The sequence below is a fragment of the Phaenicophaeus curvirostris genome, chromosome 19 (genome assembly GCF_032191515.1).
Source record: "Phaenicophaeus curvirostris isolate KB17595 chromosome 19, BPBGC_Pcur_1.0, whole genome shotgun sequence".
NCBI classification, from domain to species: domain Eukaryota; kingdom Metazoa; phylum Chordata; class Aves; order Cuculiformes; family Cuculidae; genus Phaenicophaeus; species Phaenicophaeus curvirostris.
In genome coordinates, this window is record NC_091410.1 from 12,059,281 (window position 1) to 12,085,702 (window position 26,422).

A 26,422-nucleotide genomic window follows, 5' to 3' on the forward strand; every position below is an offset into this window, starting at 1 on the left:
CCCCCAAAAACAAGGACTACATTCGAGACACACCCAAAGCACCATACACTTAACAATTAAAATCCATCTAAAACTTTCAATACAGAATTTCATGCACTGAATTCAGTATCAAAGAAATGTTAACTTTCAACTAGGGGCTCACATCCCTCATGTGTTACAACGATCACAAAGACTCATGAAGGTCTGCCATGAACATACCAACAGCCAGATCAGAACCATGCAAGTTCCAGAGATAAAAACACACCAGACAATTGCAGGCTGAGGTCAGGATACAGCACCGAGCCGTCATGTCCTGGATTTCAGTATCTGAATGATTTTTAACACTGAAAAAGGTCTTTGGTGCCTCCTCTTTGACAGTCACTGTTCAGCCAAGCAGTGCAATTCCTTACTTATTCCGGCTGTAGCGCATCATCAAGCATCCATCCTCCACAGTACCAGAGCAACTCTAGTTTAAGCTGACATCAATTTAAACAAAGTACCTTGTAAAATGTGTTTTAAATACAAACAACTTGCATTTGAAAACCTCACCAAGTCTTATTTCTCTAACTGAAATCTCACAAATGACAACTCCTTTCCCGTTACCTGAATTATCCGAGGAGGATCACACAATTCAAGCTCAGGCTCCGGTGTTCAGTTCTGCCCTCAAGAACAAAGAGTGGAAGTTTATATCTGGCTAAAACCTGGTAATTGATGGAGACACCATAAATGCAACAAAGACTGGAGAAACAGCTGCTTGGGGCCTGCTGCACGCACACAAAATGACCGGACAACCATGGTGGCAGAGTTTATATTACTGAACTTTATGTACAAAAGCAGATTTCAAATAAACATTTAATGTAAAAACAACGGTTCATTTGAACAACCGAACTGGTTCTGTTTTTCCGATTCTGTCTGGGGTTCTGTTTTTACATCTACTGTACCATTCAAATTCTTTTTAACCAGCTTACACGGTATCTTCAAAATCTATCAAAGGTACATATAGAAAAGGCATCTTTATAAATAGAAAACAAAGGGATTTTTTCAGCTTTTATTATAAATTGACATGACATACAAAGTTTACTGGACAGAAGTAATTTCATTACTATTTTTGGGGGATCACCAACTTTTTGTGCAAACAATGCTAGCCTTCTTTTAAGCATTAAGAGCATAACTGCTTAAGAAATGACATAAGCAATAATTCTAGAACTACATCTCCCCTAAAATAATCTATTTTTTTACATATGTGCACTGCTTTAGCAAATTAAAGCCAGAGAGAAATGCTTGATGTACTATCCAGAGGCATTATTAGAGTTTGCTAAAACTCAGTGAGCTGGCAAATTCAAGGAGTTTGTGATGAAAGCTGCAGTTTCCCTCTTTCCTATTTTGTACACAAAATCAGTGACTAAGAACTTAATACTGGATGACGAATCACATCCACACCATTAGTTAAATAGTCTCACAGTTAAACACATCTTAAGGACCATCAAAATCAGTATTTACATTTCATAAATTTCTGAAGACACCATTAGAAAGCTTATAGACCCCTTGAACAACCAGGGAACTGCATCTCATGGTGATGGAATGAAATAAAAAATTAAAAATACCTGTATTTACAGCAGCATTGTTCCTTTATAAATAAAAGAATATGAAAAATGCAATATTTTAAAGGATAATAAAAAATTGAGGTGATGTCACTCAACCACAGTGCTTGCTGGAATAAACCCTTCGGTGCTGATACTGTACCAGTAGTGAAACCACTTTCCATTGGAAAAAATCTGTAAACGTATGCATAAAATGTGTTAACAGCAGTGCAAAACTGCTCAAATATAGTTTAGTCAGCATCTTAGTATCTGTATTGAATACAATACATCACAGAGTACTTGCATAAGAAGTGCAACACATTTTCTGGTCCAATTTTACAGTGCATTTTTCCCTCAAGAGTGGCATCTCGAAAGCCAAAGCTAAACCCACAGCCTGGACTTGCAGTCTGTGCTCAGGCGGAACAGCAGGCAGACGCTTCCGAAGAAGCGGATCGACGTCGTGCCTGCATCCCTGACTACGGACTCTCGGCTTTAGCTTGGCACGCTGCGATGCGGAACCCCCGTGAAAAAAAGGGTTTACATCAAATCGTTTGTGTAGCTGTGTAAGTGTGTAAGAAACATCTAAAGGAGCTAAGGTTCAAGTTTAAAATGGTACACTGGGTGATCGATACATCAGAATTATCCACGAAACCCAAACTGCTGGTAACCTCAAAAAGCCAAGGTGGAACTTCACTGTGTCTGTAAGGTGAAAAGCCAAGATCTTTCCAAACAGGCACAAGACAAGGAAGTGCTCAGTTCGCCAACTTTGATAACTTTAGTGTAAAAAAAAATAAAAGTTTGTTAATTGATGATCAATTGATAAATGATTTCAAATACAAGGATCCAGGTTAAACTTTAAAGAGCGAGATGTTATTTCCACAAAAAGCTAACCAGAGAATTTCTAAGTAAGAAAAGCAGAAACTGTATCCCAATCCCCTTTCCCCAATGTTTCACAACTTCATGGTAGGAAAAAACAGCCAGATACAGATGCAAAAATCCTGATATAAAAACGGTTTTACATATACTTAAATTATGTAAATTCCATAAAGTTCTTAAGACACTAATTACTAAAATTACAAAAAGATTTTCATATTGCTCTTCATGCTCAAACTCTTAGAGTATTGTCATTACATCACCAAAACCAATATACATGTAGTACTTGCATAATTAACTGAAGAGAAACCCTGTTAGAACAATATCCTTGTTGAAATCATTTATTTCCATCCAGCAGTGCCTGTTTGGAATCTCTGTATTTGCGTGTGTAATTCCTTACAGAGCTCACGCACCCTAGAACGTCACTTCAATGCTTGTCCGTCGAATGGCGCCTGACTTCTGACTTCAGAGCTTCTGTTTCTTGCTCTGTTTCGTGACACCTGAGATGCTATCCATGTCTGACACTCTCTCTTTTGTATTATTTTCACTGTATCCATTTGTTGTCCCGCTTTGTTCCTCAGAAGATTCCTCATCCACCGGGGAGGCCGATTCTCCTTTCTCTAACTTCTGCTGCATCTCTCGGAGCCTGGCAACAGCTTTGTCTATTGACATGATGCTGATGAGGTTAAAGTCATGCATGCTGACCAGATGTAGCATAAAGTTTCGACACAAGTTCTTCTTAATTATTTTTTGTCCATAATTTTCAACAAACAGCATACAGGCATGATTCATTTGATTGTCAGCAATAAACCTGTCAAATTAGAAAAGCATCGTTATGCAATTTTCATTTCCAAAAGACAAAATGATGCTCTATGACATGGTTTATCAATCATCTCCACACCTGCAGTGTTTTTTCTGTTCAAAGCCATAGGGCCACTAGGCACAAGAACAAAGCTCGTTACCAAATTATCCTTAAATGATCCTTTCCTAAACCACTGAGCTAATAGAATTTAAGTTCTTAGTGAACTGCAATGCAAAATGGTCAACCAAATCTACACCATAATTCATTTTTATAAAAACTAAGTATATAGCAACATACCCATGCTTCATAACATGAAGATTCCATAATTTCATCACTTCTTTCTCTCCTTCGTTAACATCAGAAAACTCTTCAATTTGCTGGATAAAGAATTGGGAGAAAGGTAAGGACGAGAAACAAACATCAGAACTGCATTTCCACTGACAAGTAATGAGAGCACACCTAAAACCCAAATTATGCCACTTATACAACACAAAAAACTACTGCTGAAAATTCAGGTACCGCAGCCTAAAAGGTCAAGAGTCTTATCATGTGGAGACCTGTGATGATTCGACAATAACACACACACATTGTGTAACTCCTGAGATACCAGCAGCTCTTCTTTGATGGAGAAATCCAGCCCCAAGCAATGAAAACTTATTAGGACACATGTGAACTGAGGTATCAGAGAAGTGTTTGGTTGGAAAAGACCTTTCAGATCACGTCTATCCATACCTGTCCACAAATAAATCATATCCCTGAGCACCTTGTCTATCTGTCTTTTAAATATCTCCAGGGAAGGCAATCAACCAGCTTCCTGGGCATCCGTTCCAGCGCCTAGGAACCCTTTTGGTAAAGTGGCTCACAAAATTCTCTACTTACTCTTAAAGTAAATGCACAATTTTCACAATATATGCATTGCCTACTCCTTAAAACTGCAGATCAGCTTTTAGAAACCACAATCCATTTAAAATAATTCTCTATAAATAGAATAATTACAGTAATGGTTTTCTCCCGTAGCCATTCTGGGTCCTTTTCATCTTCACTGTCTACTTCCATCTCTTGGGGACGCAGAGGTAAACAAGTGTCACTGTGGAAATAGAGCCGATTGTGCCCGCTGCTGTATGTTCGCTGCTGTTCTACTTCTCCATCTTCAGACTCAAGAAATTCTGACATACTTGCTTTCGTGCGCTTCGGCCTAGTAGAAGGAAAACAAGAACTGCTTTCTGCCATCACATCCAATACAAGAATACTAAGAATTGTAATTGATTTATACAAATTATTCTTTTAAGTTCTAGCTTGCAAAACCGTTGAGAGGGGAGGGGTTCACCAGCAGCAAAATAAACCCCATCATAAACCCAAGGCCCTGCTCAAACTCACACTTCACCTTTTGGAGACAGAAGTTTTCAGATAAGGCAGTTAAAGTTCCATCATTGTGAACAGATACCTCAACTGAGAAGGTGAAAACACACAGGTGAAGTTACTGTCCTTTATGTAGTCATAACCCCTGTGCTTTGGCAGTAGTGAAATTTAACACTGTTTATGTGCACCTACAGATTTAGGGGTTTCACAAATCTGGCCCGCGTGCTGCATTACACAAGGACAGACAGGTCTTGTTTTCCATCACTTACCTGCAAACAAGTATGTGTGTGATAGGGGTTCTTTTGACGGGTCCATTGCGACTGAAGGCAAATCCAGGTTGACGATGGATGTCCTGGGGATTTCCTGCATAGGAGCCGTCGTAGCACTCATTGATAGAGACATCTATCCTAGCACCTTTTGGATGATACTGGAACAGATAATTGCAAACAGACTTAGCAGACAGTAACGATGATACATCGGGAAGCGTAAACAAGTAACCTTTACAATTCTGAATAACTTGGTCACCCTATCATAACCTGACACAGCTCTAGTTTCCTTTTACAACACTGCAATAATTTTTAACCTCTAGAAACAAGTAAGACTAAAGCTTCCTCGCTCTGTACCATCTCACCATTTTATATAAACCCACCCAGAACAGAACTAACTATAAAGCTAAGGAGTATATCAGAAAGATTGCTAAAGAGCTCCCTAGAAGTCATAACATTTCTAACCAGATGAAGAGTGAAGTTGCAGAATAATTATCTGAGCAGGGTTGTGGTAATAGAAAACTATGTTATCTTCAAATAACATACGAAAGAACGCTTTAAGATCAGATTGGTAGGAACAGCACATACAATACGGAAAGACTCCCAACTAAATGTAGATTACATTGCTTTCAATATCACATGTAAAAGAATACATTACCACAAAAGCAGTGGCTCAGAAACCAAAATCAAACCCACATTTCCCCCACCCCTGTAACAGACAAATATTCACAGGAAGCTGCAACCTGTGGATACCTACAACTTTACAGGGTAAAGAATCACTGCATATGTAACATCTGTGACAGAGAGCACAGTGTTTCATAGTGCTAAACTACAGAAGGATTACTTACAACATAGTTGAAGATAAATCTGCTGTGGCAAAGTTTAAGATGCTTGAGTAAACTATACAGTTTCCGACAGTTCAGTGTGCACCACGGGCAATGCAAGTCATCTCGGGCTTCTGTCTGCTGTCTCGTGTTGTTGTTATAAAGAAACTGATGCAAATAGAGGAACAGACAGTATCAGCACCAAAGGAGTTTCTTTCATCAACCTCACAACCCCTAGAACAGAGCTGGACATCATTTCAGGGAACAGCTACAGTAACAGGGAGTTTTTGTGGACACCACCAGAGCTCAGGACACAAACACTGGCATTTTCTCCACAGGGAGACCACCTGCCCCTCTCCAGATGCCTGACAAGAGATGCCTGTTGCATTTTGGAATGTCAGACAAGCCCCCAGAGTGATTAATAATTCTTCCTGTAGGAAGAAATACATGGAACGACTCTCAACACATCGATGCGAGACCCCTTAAGGCATCCACTAAGAAGGCAAACAGGAATTTCCACCCAACTTGGAAGTGAACATTTTAATTCCTTGCAATATTTACATTCTACTTTTCTCCTCTAAAGTTTATTTTCAATACCTGGTAAAATATTCGCAACTTTTGTCGAGGTTCATTTAAAACATCTCTCTCCTTCCTTGTTTGAAGGTCTGTCGGCAAGGATTCTTTCACAGCTGAAATAAACACATAGACATACATTTCTTGGGTGAAGCGTTCAGTTAAAAGACTGCAGCACACAGTCAGTTACCCAACTCTAGCAGCTACCCCAGTACTGTGCAAGATCTAAACAACTCTTGAAGGGGAAAAAAAATCATGGGGTTGCTTTTCCTATTTAAACACATATCTTAACACTATAATGTCCTGCAAAACATCCCACAGAAAGTTTATTTCTTTTCATTTCACACCAGGCACGAATTAAAGAAGTGTGTTATCGCAGAATCTTGGAAAATTAAGGGTCAAACCTCATAAATCCACTGAAACTTTCAAGGTAAGACTCAGCACTGCCACCCATCCCTGCCCATGGCAAGGGGGAGGAACTGGATGGGCTTTGAGGTCCTTTCTTACCCAAACCCTTCTATGAAATACATAGTGGGATATACTAAGGAAACAAAGTTTTCCCATAAGTTTAGGTTTGCACTGAATATTAGCAGCCTGCACTATGTAATCTCCAAAGGTTACAATGGTAATTACATTAAATTTTCAATGACCGTGTGGCCTCCACAAAAATGCCACTTAACTATGTTAGATAGGAGTCAAGCAAAGAAGTAAAACCAAAAAACCCTGTGTGCTACTTTAAAATGTTTTCATGAAGCAAAACCCAGAGTTTGGTTACCTATAGTCTGAGTAGGTTTAACAGAATTGGGCTTGTTTTCTTGAGGGAGGCTTTCAGAATTCCGCGTTGCAAGAGGCTTAGCTATAGGAGCTGTAGACTTATCATTTGTGTCTCCTGTCCAACGAAGAGTAAACTGAAGTGTAGGTCCCTGAGAAAATGTTTCAAACGGAGGCAATCTCTGGGGGAAATAAAAAAAATAATACAGCTGAATTTGTGTTCTCCAGAAACAATCATGAGGAAGTATTCACAGAATGGGGATAGGTGTTTTTTCTTTCATCACTTGAAGTCCTTCTGTTCCCAACAGGAGCACACACATCTAGATACACTAAAAAAAGCTGAAAATTATGACTATGCAGTTTCCTGCCCATTACTGAGCAACCACATCATGCACGCACTGTGGCATGCACATGCACAACACGTGTTGGTTTTTGTGAAACACTGAACAGCAAACTGCACAAGACCTGGCTAGCAAGAGAAAAGCACCTGCCCACCAGCCTGCTGCCAAAATACTGCTCTTTCTGCTGACACCTACTGCTCATCCCGCACTCCAGTGCTATATTTCAACACACAATGCACTCCACTTGTGTTAATGACCTAGTGTAATCAAAGCTTTCCTAAACCGAGAGCTAAATTAAAACTTATGTCCGTACATCCTTAAAGAGAAGTCCTATTCCCTGTTCAATTCAATCTGTTTCCAGAGGAATGGCCACTGGCTGCACTTGGAATTGTGTTCTACCTTAATCCAGACTGTTTTAGGTGAAGACAGGTCTTCCATACCTTCCCATCAAGTATTGTTTCCCATGTTGCTCTTTTCTTGCTAATGGGACACTCTTCCATTTCCTGCATGGCCACTTCATATTCTCCATCCAGAAGTTGCAAGCGCCTGTGAAGACAAAGTGCTTTATATGTAAAGCAGCTTACTTTTATCCTTTGCCTCTTAAAACATAGAATATATTTTACAGTAACTAAGTTTTCATGAAGCTAAAAGCAGATTACCAGGCAAATTTATTTGGCAATTAAGTGGAAATCTTGGGTAAACACCACTCATAATGAAAAAGCTGTCAAATGTTAATGCAAAAGCCACCATCCAAGCGATTCCAAGAGATGCAAGAAAGCTATTGTTAATTCAAACATTACGATGGGAATGTGAAGAAACAGAAACCAAATTGAATGTCAACCCCTCCAAATAATCTCTTGTTTATTGCTGCTTTATTAATAACTACTCTGTTCTATTAACCAATACGAGCACTAATCAGGCATCCAAAACTCAAGAATTCTACCTTCCTATCAGAACCATATCAGATGTAACATTAAGAACTTCAATACAGTAAATCTGAAGTACGATGTTCTCAAAAAGCAAGCAAAAAAAATGCCTTGCATAGACTAGAACAGATAATACAAACACCATAACCAACATGCTACGTTTTCACTCCCCTGCTTATCTCACCCAGCTTCTCCCTATGTAGCCGCCTCTTCACTGAGGCTTGAGAGATTCTGATTTCTACTTAAGATAAACCTATCTCATTGCCACTCACTGAACAGCACAGGAGAAGCAAAAAATACAAAGCACAAAATCAAAGGTACAGTCTTAGGAAAGTGATGGATAGATGCGTTTTAAATATACACAAATCAGCAAGTCTATCAACATACAACACAAGCTCATCTCTCCCAAGACTGGTTTTCCTTTTCAGACATCGCTGTCTGAAACAATGGCAGCGAATTCCTGACAACAGATCATAAGCTACAAAAGCATCCCTCAAAATAAACAAGTTGTTGCAAAGCAGAAAAATTCCACGTGAATGTACACAAACACACCCAGTAAGAGACCTTCTGTCCTGTTTCTTGACAGCATCTTGCAAAACACTAACTCCGTCATTCACTCTATTTAGAACAGCAACAGCTTCAAAAGATAATATAGAGAAGATAATGGCCTTAAGACAGAACTTTTCCTAGACTTGCATGATCTGTACAATTGTTTTCCATGAAATGTTCATCCTGAAACCTGCAGACTTAAGTTTTTGAAATAAAAGGCGACAAGCCTAAGCTCTTATTCTAACAAACAACTAAAAATGCCACTAAAGACACTCAATAGTGAAGATAAAGAACATTTAATATTAAAAAAAAATCCAAATTATTAACAGCAACAATATTTATTTTGGACAATATTACCTGTTTTTATCAAATACAGTCATTTGGGCTACAAACGTCTTTTCCCCATCTTCACGATTTGAAGAGTTTCTTTTTCTTCTAGCTGGAAGCTCCTCATTTACATCTGCACATAAGAAACAGGGTATTCAATTATTACATAAGCACAGATTCAGAAGACTGAACAGCTTCTACGCGACTGTGAAGTCTAGCTGGCTGCTGATTACATCAGATGTGTCACATGATAGAAAATAAGATAGTATTTAATGAACAGCTCAATGGCAATGGAAAGAGCACTCAGTAATTGTGTTTCAGATATGTTCACATATATTTATAGCTTATTCATATTACTCTGTCAGAATAAAGAATTTGGGACTGGACCCTCCTCCACCTTTAGCTATAAAAAGTTAGAATTTTTTGTTCTATGTGCATTCTTCAGGGCTGTAACATATCATGTCTTGATAGGACCAAGACAATAGCTTTTAAAAATGTATTAAGGCCTTTTTCTTATTAGTTAGTCATTTACTTTTGATGAGAGACCATGCCAGCACTTACAACCAAGCCAGCAGTGAGCAGTGTTGCTGGATTTAACGACAGTCACAGTGACCACCTGGCACTCACACTGTTCACCCCCCAACAGCTTTTCCTCTCACCATCACACATTAGGGAAAAAAAAATGGTGGCAAATTCACACACAATTAGAAGCACAGTTTCTAGCAACCAGCTGTATTTTAGCCCCATCTTGAAGAAGACTGAAAACAAATAAAAGCAAATTCACTCAACTATTACTGGCCCTCCTCAGAGTACGACCTGTGCTGCAGATCAAGGCAACTGTATATGTGTCTACAAGATTAAACTTGTAAAAACATATTTAGAGATTGAAGTTACCAATGTTTTCATTAGTTTCACCATTGATCAGTCCATTAAACTCTCTTCTTCCTGGGCGAGTTACTCTGAATAACAATGAGTAAGACTTCACCATATGGCTGTTGCTCGGCTCAAACTCATTGCTGGAAACCGCAAGCGATGGGAAGTTGCCTGGTTTTATTTGGCTGAGGTCTGGGTTTAAAGGCACCTGCTTTTTACCTGTAGGAACCTGTCTTATCGGACAACTGACATCCTGTAGGGAAAAAAGAAAGCTAAGGTTTAGGTTTTTAGAGCACAAAGTCAAGATATTAAGTGTTAAAATTTATATCGTTTGAGTTGTACTTCTCCTGCCGCTTTTTCGAAAATAAGTCTTGTAACAGATGTAAATATAGTCTGGAGTAACAACCCTAGGTTTAAAATGTAAAAACAGATAGCTGAAAGTGTAAATAAAACCGGTATTTTATAACCACTCCTAGCAGCAGCCATCTTTCTCTAAGTGATTAAATTAACACTAACATGAGGCATTCAGAAAGATCGTGGAACAGTCATTAATACTAATTTAATTCTGTTTATCTAAAGAAATTAATATTTCAAGGGCTTCCTATCTTCTCCCTCCAATATTACAAAGTGCACTTCGTGCTATCTGGGAGATAAAGAACCAATTACCTAGGATTTATTGCATTCAGTATCTCTCAAACACATCATTGAGCACTGTGTAGTATTGGAAAAACATGGCAAGACGGCCCAAGTACTAAACTTGCAGCAAAAATTTTTAAATAACCATCAGTACCTCCTGCTTTTACCACATTTATCCCTACTACAGCAAGTAACAAAATTGGGTAGAAACAATATTAACTCTTAAAACCATGTCAAAACAGTTTAACATTCTTAAGGAAAATACAAAATTCTGACTGCAAATCTTTCCCTTTTTGGTTAAAAGTTTCATCCTGCATTACTAAGACTCTCATATTCCCATGGCTGTGAAGATAATTTGCCAACTGGTGTGAAAAAAAACAGAGCTAAAACAAGCAAGCAAATTCAAATACGTTTAGAAAAAAGAGATGAGAATTGTTTATGATTCACAGTAGCTACAGTCTGCAATAATTGAGGTGATCAAGGCAAAAAACAGGTATAGAAGAAACAAGGAAAGGGACAAGACTTGGCAGATTACTGCGCAATTCAAACAATTACAACTTGTGCCTTATTATTTCTAAGCTCCATAAGGCACAGACTATTTTATGATTTTGTGATTGCCTGGTTTACTTAAGCCTCTGGACATGACCACAGTATTAACAGTTCAGTGATGCGATAATACAAAAATTGAAGTAAGAATAGAGGTGGCTGAAATCCACAGTGAGTGAACTGGACTTACAACCAGGCTAAATTCAATGAACAAAGGTGAATTTGTTTAAAGCTTCCTGTTATTTCTCACAAAGCAGATCCAAACCTATGTATACAAAATTATATTTGCTGCTGAAAAATCCCCTATCTAGTCAAGAGAAGGCAATTCGAATAGATTAGTACTTAAATTTAAAGACTAAATCTCAGGAGAAGCACAATTTCACCATTACCTTCTTGTATGGTAATGCTCAATAGATGTTCCAGAATCAGGTAAACACTTTATATTAGTAGTTTGAGAAATCATTTTTACCTTTCGTTTCTTGTGGCAAACCTTCACAAGCAGAACTTCCAGGGTTACAGAATTTTGTTCGTTCTCTGAGTTTTGTGATGGCTTATCTAAACAGAAAAACATTTCAACTTCTGAGAAAGTGAAAGACCTTCACTTTCTCCGATCTGTTCAATGGTGCAAATCCACACAACATGAACTTGTGAGAGCAGAAAGACAAATGCTGTCCATTGAGAGCACTGGAATTTTGAAGTTTCAGAAGCAGAACATTCCTTATCTACAGACTTGAACTTTCTCAGAATAATTTACAGTTTCATGAGGAAGCAACTCCAAAATCTGGACACGTGCAACTTTAACTTTCGACCATCTTATGGCATAGATCCTGTTAATCACAAGATACTTGGAAGGAACATAACTTCCAGAACAAAGTGCAAAGCCCATTACATTAACAGTGTCAGCTTTTATATCCAAACACTAAGATGCCATTCAGAGTATTTTTTATCTATTAACATAGAGTGATTTCTGATGTATAGGTTAACAGCTAGGGTGGCTGGTTTTTTTTCAGGGAAGTAAAAAGACAGGGAGTTTACCCATGACTAGACAGCACCTCACTTCTGCTTTTGTTAAATGAACAGAACCCTTCATTCTGGTCTGGGAAGTCAAATATTCCAATTTTTATGCACATAAGGCTTTACCTCTCAAAGACAACACAATGACTGCACATCATTAATACATGATTTCTGGGGGTTTTACAATTACTGACATGACCTTTTGTGCATTTCTAAGCTACAGCTGATCAAGTTTATTCTTGCACTGATATTTTGAATTAAAAAAAAACACTAAATCTTTTAACTATTTGAAGGCTGATGTTTTTCTTAAAGCCACTTCAAATACCCTGACAACACATTCATGAAATCGCTTTCTTCGTGAACTCCTCAATGTCTATTCCAGTTTGAATGGATGATGCCTTCAAGTATTTCTCAAACTCACTGTTATGACTAAAACCCCCAAAGGCTTATCTGCTTAACATTACAATTGCATATATAAAGCGTTATTCAAAGCATTTAACTAATGGGACAGCCTGAGTTTAAATATGTTAAAGTCTTCATCCAAACAGCAGAGATCTAAAATACTCCCCTCACAGATCTATACTGATTTCAAAGGTGCTACAAAAATGAACAATACAATGAATGAGTTAGCAAACATACCATTTTTATGGAAGAACCCAGTAAATGTAAGTTGCAAATGAGCAGACAAGCTAAACAGGAAAAAAAAGAAAGGAAAGGTTAGAAAAAGTAACTATTGTCTTCTCACAGCAGTTCGCTCCCCTCTGTTCAGCTCAGGACAGGCCTCCACAAAAAGCAGAACTATAACGAAGCCGTCCATCTGATAACTTGGAATCCTCCTGGATACAGCAGCTGCAATTGTGGCAAAGTTATAGACCAGTTTTGTCTTTACAGACTGATTCTCTGCATATGCGATGACTTGATAAATAAAAAAAAAGGAGAGGTTTTCAGGCACTGCCTGAAAACAGGAGATCTTGCCTCCACAGGCAGACAAGCACGTCCTCAACGCTCACCAGCAAGAGAGGAGTTTTGGCAGAAATTTTCTGTAACTTCAGGCTGAACCATTCACTTCATATCTTTTTCCTGGGTTTTTTTTGTTTGTTTGTTTTAAGAAGCACTAAGTTTTTTAAGCAGAATCTTTACAATGGGGAAGCTACAGCCACAGAAATCAAGACCACATCAAATCCATCTCACCTACAACATATGCAATCAAAACAATAATTGCATCTATGTTGTTTCCCAGCACTGCAGCTCACAACCTAGGCTGCTCCACTGGTTGTAAACCTGTTTTATTTCCAACTGTTATAGCCAGAATATATGCCATCTTAAAGCAAATTTTCACAAACCTAGATTAATAGGGCTCTCAAAACCACTTAGTATTTCTGAAGTACACAGCACTGAGCAGAACCATCACCTGTTATATTAGAACACCAGGTACAACTTCAAGCACCTTCACTAACTTCACAGGAAGATACAACCTGACAATTTCATGCCTATTTTTATATAAAAAATATTCCCAGGAGTACTGAGACGACTAGTGAAAGCACTCAACAGCTTCGAAATTTATACTATCTTGCTTTTCTAGACCATTTCTAGAACAAACTCCACTTTTTTAGAGTTTTGAAAGCACAAGACAACAACACAAAAATACATATTCTGTTTCAACATGATCCTTATCCTTAAAAAGAGGACATTTACCCAGTGAGTATCCACAATATATGGAGCAAAAGATAATTAAGAAAAATAATATACAGTAAATTGATAAAACCTCTAAGAACACAAAATTTATAACTTGGTTTCAGACTAAATTCCATCTAAATTCATGGTTGCCTCTGAAGCAGCCTAATTATTTGCAAATGCTATGGAAAAAACTGCCTAGTTAGAAACCAAGCAACACCAAAAAATCATCTCAACAGGTCTTCACACATTCCAGCAACCTAGGTTAGTCTTTAAAATGCCTGCTTTTGCTGTAAGATTTCAAGAATGCTTTGCATTTTGTGATCTATTCAGCATATTAAACAGAAAGATTTTGGCCATTTTCCTACAGTCTTTCTACCAAAAAAAAGAACACAAAGTCAACCAGCAGGACTAGAGCAGATCTCTGACTGAAGTGTATGGATTAAAACAAGATTATTTGGGAAGGCTTATAACAGATTGGTTCATTTTGATCCACTAAAAGCTTTGGTGTTTAACTAAATCATACAGAACGATCACTTGCTACATCATCTTTCTGCCATCATGATGAAGACAGGCTGGGATGAAGTTGAACAGAAATGCATCATTCCCAAGTTTCGTATCTCTGAACTTTGACTCTTGCCAAATACAATATGCCAAATTCAGCAAGGTTCAGTATTTTTTTCTGAAGCAGCACAGTAATACCTGATAAAATCAGTTTTATCCAACATCTAAGTGTGTTACATAATGTAAAGTAAGCTCTTGTGGAAAAAGAAATTTAACATGACAAAACTAGTAAGTACACCAGTACAAAGGTAATTACTGTTTCAAAACTTGGAACTCACAGAGTAAACTGCCCCCAAGTGACAACTCCATGTGGACTTGAAATCATCTATTTGTTAAAGAGGGAACATTGACATTCAGTTACAACCATGCAAAGGTTCAACATGAGACATACATGGAGTGTGTCTCACAAGAAACCCACCCAGATTAAACAATACTCCAAGAACATTAGAAGGGAAACTAAGTTTTACAGGCTTTAACAAAAACATTTTAGAAGTTACCCTATTACAGCTTGAGATGCACAAGATCTTTTAAATACTGTCAGAAGTTTCAGGGTTTTTTGTTTGGTTTGCTTTTGCTTTAGTTTTTTTTGGTAGGTATAAGCATAAGGTTAAAACCAGCAAGCATACAACCATATAAACCCAGCAACATTTCAAACAGTAAGTACTTTGCTTCTAATAATCACTCTTCATCACTTTCATTTTATCAATCAAAAAGACTTGATTTAGTGCATGCGTTCATTTGTACATACAGCAAAATATACTATATAAGCAGGGCAGTACCTGTGAGATTCTTGTTCTCCCTTCATCTTCTCCACTTTTGATAACATGTCATCTACTTTGAATGTTTTCCTGCAAAGAAAAACCAGAAAGAACAGTTTCACACAGCCACTCTTCCCGCAATATGTAACAAGAAAATTTATTCAGTCTAAATTTTGACATGGTTTTCAATCTAAAGCTGCCTATTTTTACAGTTTAGCCTTCTGTTCAGCAAGCATCCTTTTTAGGAACACAGCTGCAATACAGCTTCTCAAGCAGTAACAAAATAATACAAAGAATTAAACTCAGACCTTTCAGAAGTAACCATACCACTCATAGGAAGTATCATTTAATAGGATCATTCTCAAACTTTGCAATGAGCACATCTAACCACAGTTCAGCTCTGGCCAAAGAAAGCCTTCTCACTTTAGCAACACCTATACCTACTATGAACTTCTGTGTCAGCTCTTCAGTCATTACAATTCTATTCTTAGTCATAATAAAGAAAAACAGTTAACACCTTAGCTGACAAAACAGTTAAAAATCTAATTTTGAAACCCTTTCTCCACAAAGTAATATTAAACGGACACAATACAAAGAACAATCGAATTCTGAAACCACTTCTAGAGCACCCTCGCAGGAAACAGAGGTGGGGACGACAATCAGTAAAGAACATGTCTCAGAGAATAATCACTTAAAATCACTTCTCCCTGTAGTTCTGACAGTCTGTTCATGTTCATATGTTCAGCCTGCTCTACTATACATACAATTTAACATTCGTTTCTACAGTTCACTCATGAACAGAAGTCATTCAATAGCTTCCAGAATGGTCTTTTGATTTTCTTTAAAGAAAAGTTAATGCTTAGATCCAGATGCCAACAAAATTGCACCAGACCCAAGGGACAACTCAAGAGTTACAAGGGAATCCTTCCTTTAAATTGACACCTTAGAACAACAAAATGAGAACATAAGCTGTTGCTGAATAATGGATTTCTTGAGCGGAACAATGATGACATGCTCTGGGGAAGTGGGAAGCACTGAAACATCCTGACTGAAGAAACACTGATGTCACACATTGCCCACATTCAGCATGTAATGCAGCTGAATGATTCAGTTACAAATCCCACAGTGGCTAGAGAGTAACACCAGACAAGAAACACTGCTTGAGTACAGCACTGCAGTCAGATAACAAGGAGAAAAATTATAATTTGTCTAGCAAACAAACACTGATTCAAAGCCTTACTCAGCCTGAGGTTCACACAGATGACAGATCCAAGAACTGACTCACCTACACTGCAATGTGGGATTATTGAAATGAACACTGCAACGCTCAGCTCTAAAGGAAGAAATGTCAAAAAAAGAGGAATTTGTTCTAAGTTTCAGATTCCAGGGTAAAAAAACATCTCTGTGTGCCCTTTGCCCAAGCTCATCAAAACCAGCTACTGTTCTGCAGACCAGAAAGTACCACCCTTTGCTTCTCAAGGCTTCCTTCAGACTAAAGAATTGCTTAAAACCACTCTAGAGCAACGTTATGTCACGACTGGAATATGATCCAGAAACCAGCTGAGACACAAACATGCCACAGAAATGGGGGAATGTTTAACAACTTTCTGTAGAATACAGGTTGCGTTTAATATTTGTGAGCATTACTGATACACAAAGATCACAGAACCTTTCTGAATGTCAAACTTTAGTTAGAAGAGTCCTCCTCAAAAATCCCTCAGAAAAACTACAAATAGAAACAAAGAATTCCATTACATCGAATTTGTTGAGAACAAAGTAGTAATCCAGTTTAGTGGAATTCCTGGGTATTTTTATGTTCCCAAGCAAAAGCGACAAAATTATTGTTTTTAAATAATCATCCCTAACACCTAGGATTTTCAAGACAGCATTTACCTGTGCTACAAGTACGCGCATCTTGCACATTCCTTTCTCCACCCACTCTTATTCCACTCAAGCACAGTAATAATTAACAAAATATTAAGTCACATCATAGCATGCTATTATCCTGCCAATAAATGAAAAAGTTACTCCTTTACCCAAATACTGTATGGAAAGTGACTTTTATTAAGAGTTAGTAACTTCTTTCCAACACCATCGTTTGGTCTAATACAGTTGCACCAGAAAACAGACTCAAAGGCAGAAAGTCCACTTCAATTCTCCATCAAGTATCACCTCACCTAAGCACACTCCCTCTCCGAGACAAGCAGCACCTTCCTGCTTAAGCTGATCCATGCTCATCAACACCTTTGCTACCGACAATTCTCGGTACAGTAACGATTCTTATCTTCATAAAGACTTCCTCACTGTACTGAGGACAGGCAGATAATTACGTCCCAAGAGAAGCCTCAGGAAGATCATCTATTCTAGTGCGGATATTTTTCCTCTTTCAAAGCCCCTTTTTCATCAGAATAACACAATCATATACCTTAGCCATATCTATGGGATAAAGAATGGCAATTAAGGTCTTATGCACATTTGATAGCATTCAATAGAACTGATCAAACAACTACCCCACTAACGTTCTTTGGAGGTTCAGTTGAGACTGCTTTGCCACTTCATCTAAACTGCCCAAACTACCTTCAATCTACAACTTCTGCAGTTTTAACTAGGCTGAGAGAGAAGGACCATGGTACTGACAGAGCATGGAAAGGCCAACCCAGGGGAGAAGAATGCACTTCTTTGCAATTTGTATTTTTTTCCCCCTCAACTTTGCTGGCTCACTTCTTTATAAAAACACAGTAATACAACAGAAAACATACTGAAGCATTTTACTTAAAGTCTGCCTAGACCCTATTACCAGCATGATTCCAGTAAGTCAGTACTGTCAGAAAACTAGTGAGTGAAATGGTTATAGATCTGTTATTGGAACACTACCTATCTAAAATCACAGTTCTGAAACAAAGTGTTAAGGGAACCTGTAAAAATCAGTGTGTTTCAAAGAGAAACGTAGCATTCCTTGTGCAGCTGAACTTGAACTGGAATTCAGAACCGTGCACAACACAATGTGCACGCAAAGCACCCTTTCTCGTTTCCCAGCAGAAGTCAAGGAAATAGATTCAGGTGAAAGTACATACACATTCAACCAACTTTAGGTTAATGTAAATCATAAGCAGGAACTTCCTGTTGCACAATTCAGAAATCAAAACTCCAAACACACTGAATATTATTTCTTAAGATTTGACTCTGCCCTATTTTAAAATAAGCTAGAAATTCACTTTGGTAACCTTTGTGAAAAAAGCAAGCACCAACTTCAAGTACCTGAGGCTCTACGTTAGTGACTCAGCTTTAAGAAAAGTTATGCTCCAGCATTAAACTTAATGACAAGAACGTTAAACAACATCCAATAGATCTGAGAAAGCCAAACAGAGCTTCTTTTGTGTAAATGAAAATGTGAAAATTCTGCGCTCAACAAATCATTCAAACATTACCTTCCTCAGATACACATATAGCTTAAATTAGAACTGCCTGCATAATCAGATTTCATTGCTTTTCCTCAAGTGTTCATTATTAAGTATTTCAGTCCCCCAGCTGTTTCCAAGCACTAAGAACTTTGGTGTTAAGGTATTTTAAAATGAGTGTTCAGGCTACAAAAAAATCCAAAGTGTAATAAATTATTTCCTGGGAGAAGGAAGAAACCCCGAGGACTTTTCGATTCTACTAACAATGTACGCTTTCCACTCTGCAGTATTTATATATTTTCAAGTCTCTTGACATGCAGCTGAATGTGTCACTCACAATCGGAACGGCTACTTTGCAGTGAAAAATCAGAAATCCATTTCTCAGTTGCATCCAGTTCAAAGCAAATTTCTTAAAGTGCTTGCTGGATTTTTTTGTAAAATACCACAAACTGATTTCCTTCATTTCTCACCTTTTAAAATAGTTACGGAAATCATTACTGGATCCCTCCAAGACTAATTAACAAACCCCACAGTTTTGTGCCTGGTTTTATTTCTTAAATAAGTGATTAGGTTACAGTTTAAAATGTTTCATACGGTTATGATCAAGCATCAGAGATTACAAGAGCTCCAATGTTACAGTTTTGTTTTTTAAAGAAGTTCTGTCCCAAAACAGAAAAACATGGTAGAATTTGTTGGGATGCTGCGGAGAGTTATCCATAACCGAGTACTCCCAATACCAACAGAAGTCACAAGCATAAAGTAACACTCACACACCTTTAACACTGCAGGAAAGTTCCTAGGTCTCAGAAATCAACTGTCAGATGTATTTGTTAAGTTCTTCAAACAGAAAAGGTCAAATTTTTACATCGCCCACTATTTTTTGGACTTCTGCTACTTGGTTAACATTTTGGGATTACTTTTCAAGACAATTTTACCTTTTGATATTTGTTCGGGAGTTTCTGTGGGACATGTAAGTGAGAGTTCTGTGCAAAAAGATTGGCTGTTGGGGAAAAAAGAAGAAAAATGTTATGTTTTAATTAAAATTTCCTACAAGTCAAATGTAAACAAGTGATAAAGACCAGTTACTCACTGCTATTAGATTCCGGGTACGTAGAAATCTGTATATCTGTGTTGGTTCTAAGAAAAAGAAACATGTGTTATCCAACATACCTTGTAGCTCCAGAAATACAGCCTTATAGTGATAAAAAAGCATCTAATTTAGCAATTTTTGAAAACAATTATCACAGAAGTCATCGTTTAAGTGAAGCATCACATGGCCAAATGACTCCACATTAACAAGCCAAAGGTTACTCCACCTACTGTATAACACAAAGCAATTTCTTGTTTAAGCTACCGTAAATCAGCAGTCACAACTTAACCACAACTGCTTTTGCCTTCCACAAAATGTGTTTCTTACAGGCTTTATAGCAATAAGGGGCAGAGAAGGTCTCTCAGCATATTACAGCCTATTACTGGATAGGTACGTTTTCTTCATCAAGTTCATGAACGTATCCCATACATTACTGAAACGTATATCAAGCTGACACAGTCAGACAATTTGGTATTTGATTGTTTTATCCTTCTGGAAAGTACCAAGGTCACTCACATGAGGTACCAAAAGAAGAACAGGGTCTGTCAGTTGATTATGACACATTACAGATCATTCTAAGTGAAGAAATTCATTTCCAAGACCTTTTACATTCACAGAATCAGAAAAATGTTAATTCCAGCAAAGCAACGACTGTTTCAAAGTGCGAAGGGAGGGAGGATAACACAGCTATATGCAATACCGACACAAAAGGGTAGCATCATTTGAAATGGGTGTAAAACTCAAAGTTCGAAAGATCAAAACTCGCCTACAGAAAAAGGGATCTTTGGTTTAGTTTTTATTAGTTCAGTTACATCAGGACAAAAATTAGTTTGTCCAGATCAGGTTATATCTAACAAGAATTCCTACTTAAACTTAAATACATCCTTTTAAAACTGAAATAGAAGACAGTTTCACTAGGAAACATCAGCAAAAAACTTGGAAATTACTTGATAAAGCACATTAAGTGGAGAGAAAAAGAGAACAGAGAATGCCTTGATGCCCATGCTAGGGCTGCTAACGCTGCCTCCACTTCCCACATAAAGAAAGCAAACAACTACTTTAAGAAAAATAAACCTTTATTTTCTTATGACTGCAAAACATTTATTTCACTTAGCTGGAAACATTGTTATTTATGGAATTCTGCAATTAGAAATTAAATAGGGCAGCATTTTAAATCCTTTATCTCTTTTTAAAGATATGATTCAGCCTCATTTCTACACTTATCAATGTAGGACCTCAAAGAATCTATCATTAGAGACATATTACTACTAGAGAAGGAAATCTTTAAATGATCCCAGTATTTCCTTTTATACACCTGAAGAAAACCAGTAAAATTCTGCTTAAGGCGAATTATCAAATTAAATCAGTACTTTAGATTCAAATGCAGAAAAGAAAGAAATTCGCACTTTGCAAGAAAGTGAAAATATGGAGCAGTCAACTTTTAAAGAAACATCCTGGATTTTTTGGTCTACAAACCCCATGATGTAGTTATAATTTAGAAAGGTATAAAAACATTGAATTACATTCACAAGGACGTAGTTTAACTTAAAGACAATGCCTTGCTGCTTTGACTTCAACTTTCCCAAGCAGAAAGACTCTAAAACACACTTTTCCACCTGCAAACAGACTTAGGTTTCACAAGTCTGTATTACTCAGCAAAAGCTTAAAATAAATCTTTATCTTTTTCTAGCATATGACCTTGAAAACGGACAAAATCATTTGGGAGGGATAAGATTCAATATGACACGTGTTGGGATTTTTAATCTAATATTTACCTACAGCAGTTTTCCCATAACATTCACACCACAAAGTTAACATGCTAGAATACATTTACGCTGCGATTTCCCACTGATCCCTCCTTGCAGAGCTCTAACGCTTCCCTTGGCTGACAGACTGAAGCATGGCCAGGAGAACTCCCCCCCATCCCCGACACAGCACAAAACCTCTTAAAACTCCTTTGCCACTTGACCTATTTGCAGCACAGGCTGCTCGGAACATCCAGCTTTGCTAACAGGGCCGGGATTCAAAGGACGCTGCATTATTAGGGAACTGAGACACCTCCAAAATCTCCCCAGACTTTCTCAAAAACTGTCACCATCTATAACAAGCCAGCGCGAGCAGTGACAGCACCCATCCCAGCCCCGGATTGTGCATTCAGCAGGGAATTAAAAATTTCCTTCCAATCCTAGCGATTGAACACAAATCTTTTCCGTACAACCGAAGTTTATTGCCACACTGGGCTTTCCCATCGGATTTCTGTAACAACTTTCTTGTGCATCCAAGGGGATTCTGCTCCTGACTAGAACCGCCACAGGGTGATGTGAGGGGTCGCAAAGGTCACTTTCCAATATCAAATCTCAACTATGGGACAATTATTTCCAGACAAAGAAAAACCAAGTACAGTGAAGCCCTAATCACATCCTGCCCCTGAGAGGGGCCGGCAAAGCAGCTGCCGGAGGGGGACGAGCCCTCTCCTTCCCGACTCCCGCTGCCTCCCGGGACTGTTACAGGGGGAAAGGACACCCGCTAGCCCTAAAACCCACCGGGATCCGTTCCCGAGAGCCAAGTTCACCAGCTGGGCGCAGGCTCCCATCCTTCTACCCCCACCTCCCTCCCTCCCCGCATCCCTCACGTCGCACCCCAACCCCGACACCCTCCTCTAGCCCGGACTCTACCGCCTCCCACCCTACACCCCAAGCCCCGTAGCCTCCTCTGTCCCGCAGTCTCTTCTATCCCGCAGCCCAAGCCCCGACTCCGCCACCTTCCACCCCCAACCCGCACCCCCCGCTCCCCCCCACTCCCGCCCCCTGCCCGCACCCCAGCCCCGCGCTTCCGCCGCGGCCCCCGGTCCCACCTCCCGCCCCCGCCCGTGTTTACCCCAGCAGCCCCCGCTCTCCCCCCCCACCCCCGCCAAACCCTCCTCCTCCTCCTCCTCCTCCCCCTCCTCTCCCGCCCTTTCCGCGGCGGTGCCGCTTCCCCCCGCCGCCGGCCCGGCACTCACTCTCGAAGGCCTGAAGAAAGAGCTCGTGGTCGGCCTGGATCTGCTCCATCTTCGGCTTCTTCACGGGGGGCAGCGCCGCCGCCGCCGCCGCCGCCGAGGAGGCCGAGGACCCGCCCGAGTACCCGCTCCCGCCGCCTCCTCCTCCTCCTCCTCCTGCCGCGGCGCCGCCGGATTTACCGCTCGGAGCCGCCGCGGCCGCCGAGCCCACGAACCCCCCGCCGCCTCCTCCTCCTCCTCCACCTCCTCCTCCTCCTCCCCCCGCAGCCGCGGAGCCCGAGCTGGGCCCCGCGCCTCCACCGTGCTTCTGAGGAGCCATGGGCCTGGGCCCCCGCGCGGGCCCCGGCGGCGACGGAGACCGGGGAGGTGGGGGGGAGGCCGGGCGGGGTGAGCGGGGGAGGGGAAGCGCCGCGCTCCAACTCCTCTAAGTCTCCTCCGCTCCGCTTCTCCCCCCTTCAGCGCTGCGAACCAGCCGAACCCGACGGCCGCCACGCTCCCGCCCCCCCCGCCGCCTCCCATTGGCCCCGGAGATGGCGCCGCAGCGCCCGACTGGCCGGCGCGCGCCCCGCCCCCGCGTGACGCACGGATGGTTCTGGAAGCGTTTGGTTGGTCCGCGCCGCCCCGCGCGGCGGCCCCCCCGCCTTTGAACGGAATTCGCGGGAAAGGCACGATCGCCCTCCGCCGCGGGGCACCATGGGTACGGCGGGCGGCCCCTCCGCGCTGCCCCCGCCCTCCGCGCGGCCCCCTCCGCGCTGATTCTGATCTCAGGGCTGCCCCAGCCCTCAGCGCTGCCCTCTCAGTGCTGATTCTGATCTCAGCGCTGCCCTCTCAGCGCTGATCGTGCCCTCAGTGCTGCCCCCGCCCTCAGCGCTGCCCCCTCAGCGCTGATTCTGCTCTCAGGGCTGCCCCAGGGCTGCCCCCGCCTTCAGCGCTGCCTTCTCAGCGCTGATCGTGCCCTCAGTGCTGCCCTCTCAGCGCTGATCCTGCTCACAGTGCTGCCCCAAGGGCTGATGGTGCCCTCGGGGTTGCCTCCTCAGCGCTGCCTCTGCCCTCAGCGCTGTCGCGGGCCTGATCGTGCCCTCAGTGCTGCCCCTGCCCTCAGTGCAGCCCCTGCTCTCGGTGCTGCCCCTGTTATTTTCTTCCTTCACTATCAGTTCTGCCCCCTCAGTGCTGCCCCTGCTCTCAGTTCTGCCCCCTCAGCGCTGTCGCGGGCCTGATAGTGCCCTCAGTGCTGCTTCTGCCCTCAGTGCAGCCCCTGCCCTCAGTGCTGCCCCTGCCCACAGTGCAGCCCCTGCTCTCCGTGCTGCCCCTGTTATTTTCTTCCTTCACTATCAGTTCTGCCCCCTAAGTGCTGTCCCTGCTCTCAGTTCTGCCCCCTCGGTGCTGCCCCCAGGGCTGATCATGCTCTCAGGGCTGCCCCTGCTATTCTCTTCCTTCACTATCAGGGCTGCCCCCTCAGAGCTGCCGCTGCTCTCAGTGCTGCCCCTGCTCTCAGGGCTACCTTGGGGCTGATCGTGCCCTCAAGTGCTGCCCCCTCAGTGCTGCTTCTGCTATTTTCTTCCTTCACTACCAGCGCTGCCCCCTCAGTGCTGCCCCTACTCTCAGGGCTGCCCCTACCCTCAGGGCTGCCCCTGCTATTCTCTTCCTTCACTATCAGTGCTGCACCCTCAGCTTTGCCCCCTCTCTCAGGGCTACCTCAGGGCTGATCCTGCTCTCAGTGCTGCCCCTGCTCCCCAGTGCCGCCCCCTTGGAGATCATCCACCACTAAACCATCCCTGAGTGCCTTGACTGCCTGTCTTTTAAATCCCTCTGGGGATGGGGACCCCATCACGTCCCTAAGCTATGAGGCTCAGCTGCCCACAGGAGCTTGGGCTCCATTGTTCCAACTGCCAAATTAATCAAAATAGAGATCAGGTATAAATCAGTATTGATTTTGTGGTAAAAATGGTTTTACTGGCTGGGACACAAGGTCCTGCTGGTACCCTGTAGCTTTAACCTTAGTTAACCATGCGGTTTCCTCACAGGATGGCACAAGAAATCTCCCACAGGTTCAGGGAAGCTTTAAGTCTGAGGTGAAACCGTAGAATCACAGAATGCTAGGTTGGAAGAGACCTCAAGGATCATCTGTTCCAACCTTCTTAGGTGATTTATAGTTTAATTGAGATGGCCCAGCACCTTATCAAGCTGAGACTTAAAAGTGTCCAGCGTAGAGGAACCTACCGCTTCCCTGGGGAGATTATTGCAATGTTTAATTGTCCTCATGGTGAAAAATTTTCTTCTAGAATCCAATGTTTCTCCCTGATTTTATTCCCACCTTTCTTTGCCTAATGAAGACCCATGGAGTCCTCAGGGAAATACAAGTTGTGCTGCTGTGGCTGCCTGCAGAGTCCTGACAACTGCTCGCCTGCGGCCGAGCACACCTTTGGGATCAGCCTTCGGGATCAGCCTTTGGGATCAGCCTTCGGGATCAGCCTTCGGACCACTCCTTGTCTGCGATAAAACATCATCAAGTCCAACTGGGCCATGGGAAAACTCCGCACTGGAATTATTCAATCAAGCAAGCCTTCTCAGTGGTGCGGCAAGGCCAGTGCATGAAAGGCGTCGACAGCCATCCTGTTCTGTTTGCTCTCTTTTGCAAAACTGCTCACAGGTAATTGTACAGCACAGCGTGAGAACAGTCCAGGTATGAAATCAAGCCTTAAGTTTTGATACCAGATACAAGTGATGCACTGTACCCACTCACTTTATCTTCTAATTCTTAATGTTAAGGAAAAGGAACTTAATAATAAGTTGAAAACTATCTCAAAGGGGGTTGCTGTTGTGATATCTCAATTCTATGTTATGAACCTTACTATGTTTCAACAAAATGTATGTATATGCACCCCAGACACATTTGGATAAAGAGGTCTTTACTGGTTGCTATTTCTCCCTCCTCCAATTTGCTGTGGGTTTTGTTTTTCCAATTTCTTAATATTTATTCTTATATAATATCTGAAATTTTTTTTTTGTTACCTCTCTCCTTTTATTCTTTCATTTGCACCATTTACCTTACTTGTTTATTTTGGAACGATCTTTTCTTCCCTGATTTTTTTTTCTAATTACTCTTCTTTCTGCCCTTCCATTTTTACCAGACATGGATGTTTTCCATGCTGTCTTTTCTGTAATTTCTTTCAACCTTAATTTGCATGCATTTTTAGAAATTTGTCATTGTCACCATCTTACCTACGTTCTATTTTGCTTCCCTCCAAACAAAAAGTGATATTTCTAAAATACCATTACACATTTTATCATGATTTTCTCTGCTTAGTATTCCAGTTTCTTGATTTTCTCTTCCCTACTTAGTTTTTCTACAGCCACACATTTGTTGTTGCTGAATGCATGTGTAATTCCCCACTGGCAGCTGCGATATTGGATATGTTGAACATTTCTCAGGACCTTACACTGAGCTTCTTCACTTCTTAATGCCAGGGGACTTCCTGATGCGCTGGGTAATTGCCAGTCTTCTGAAACCGTAGACTAGACAGCAACAGTGCACCAAAGAAAGGGCATCCTCAGCAGATCAGAGGCTGATCTTGAGGTTGGTGATAACCTGTGCCAAGTGACAATAGGCAATGGATACTGCAGTAGGTGTGAGAAAGGCTCCTCAATGTTGTACAGCTGCCATTTCATCCTTGGAAGTTGTTTATTACCTAAAATCAACT

At 41.0% G+C, this 26,422-nt stretch overlaps 1 protein-coding gene across 1 annotated transcript; it reads right to left on the reverse strand.

Annotated features, from left to right (window-relative positions):
- Nucleotides 1–776: 776 nt before the first annotated feature.
- SUZ12 (SUZ12 polycomb repressive complex 2 subunit) lies at nucleotides 777–23,055 on the reverse strand. The gene is made up of 16 exons (XM_069872835.1): nucleotides 22,725–23,055; nucleotides 19,724–19,770; nucleotides 19,569–19,633; nucleotides 15,257–15,325; nucleotides 12,879–12,928; nucleotides 11,695–11,780; nucleotides 10,065–10,296; nucleotides 9,201–9,303; nucleotides 7,809–7,914; nucleotides 7,032–7,209; nucleotides 6,281–6,372; nucleotides 5,708–5,851; nucleotides 4,863–5,020; nucleotides 4,231–4,429; nucleotides 3,532–3,611; nucleotides 777–3,243 (listed from the first exon to the last, which is right to left on the reverse strand). The coding sequence occupies exons 1-16, from the start codon at nucleotides 23,038–23,040 to the stop codon at nucleotides 2,898–2,900; spliced, it is 2,271 nt and encodes a 756-aa protein (XP_069728936.1). The 5' UTR covers nucleotides 23,041–23,055; the 3' UTR covers nucleotides 777–2,897.
- Nucleotides 23,056–26,422: the final 3,367 nt, after the last annotated feature.

What these genes read in the sequence shown, in the direction of transcription:
- SUZ12 (XM_069872835.1), bottom strand. Translation starts at nt 23,040, where the DNA reads ATGGCTCCTCAGAAGCACGGTGGAGGCGCGGGGCCCAGCTCGGGCTCC. An exon ending in TCCCGAACAAATATCAAAAG is followed by an intron (nt 15,326 to 19,568) that starts GTAAAATTGTCT and finishes TTTTCTTTGCAG; the next exon opens with GAAAACATTCAAAGTAGATG. An exon ending in AAACAATACTTGATGGGAAG is followed by an intron (nt 7,210 to 7,808) that starts GTATGGAAGACC and finishes TATTTCCCCCAG; the next exon opens with AGATTGCCTCCGTTTGAAAC.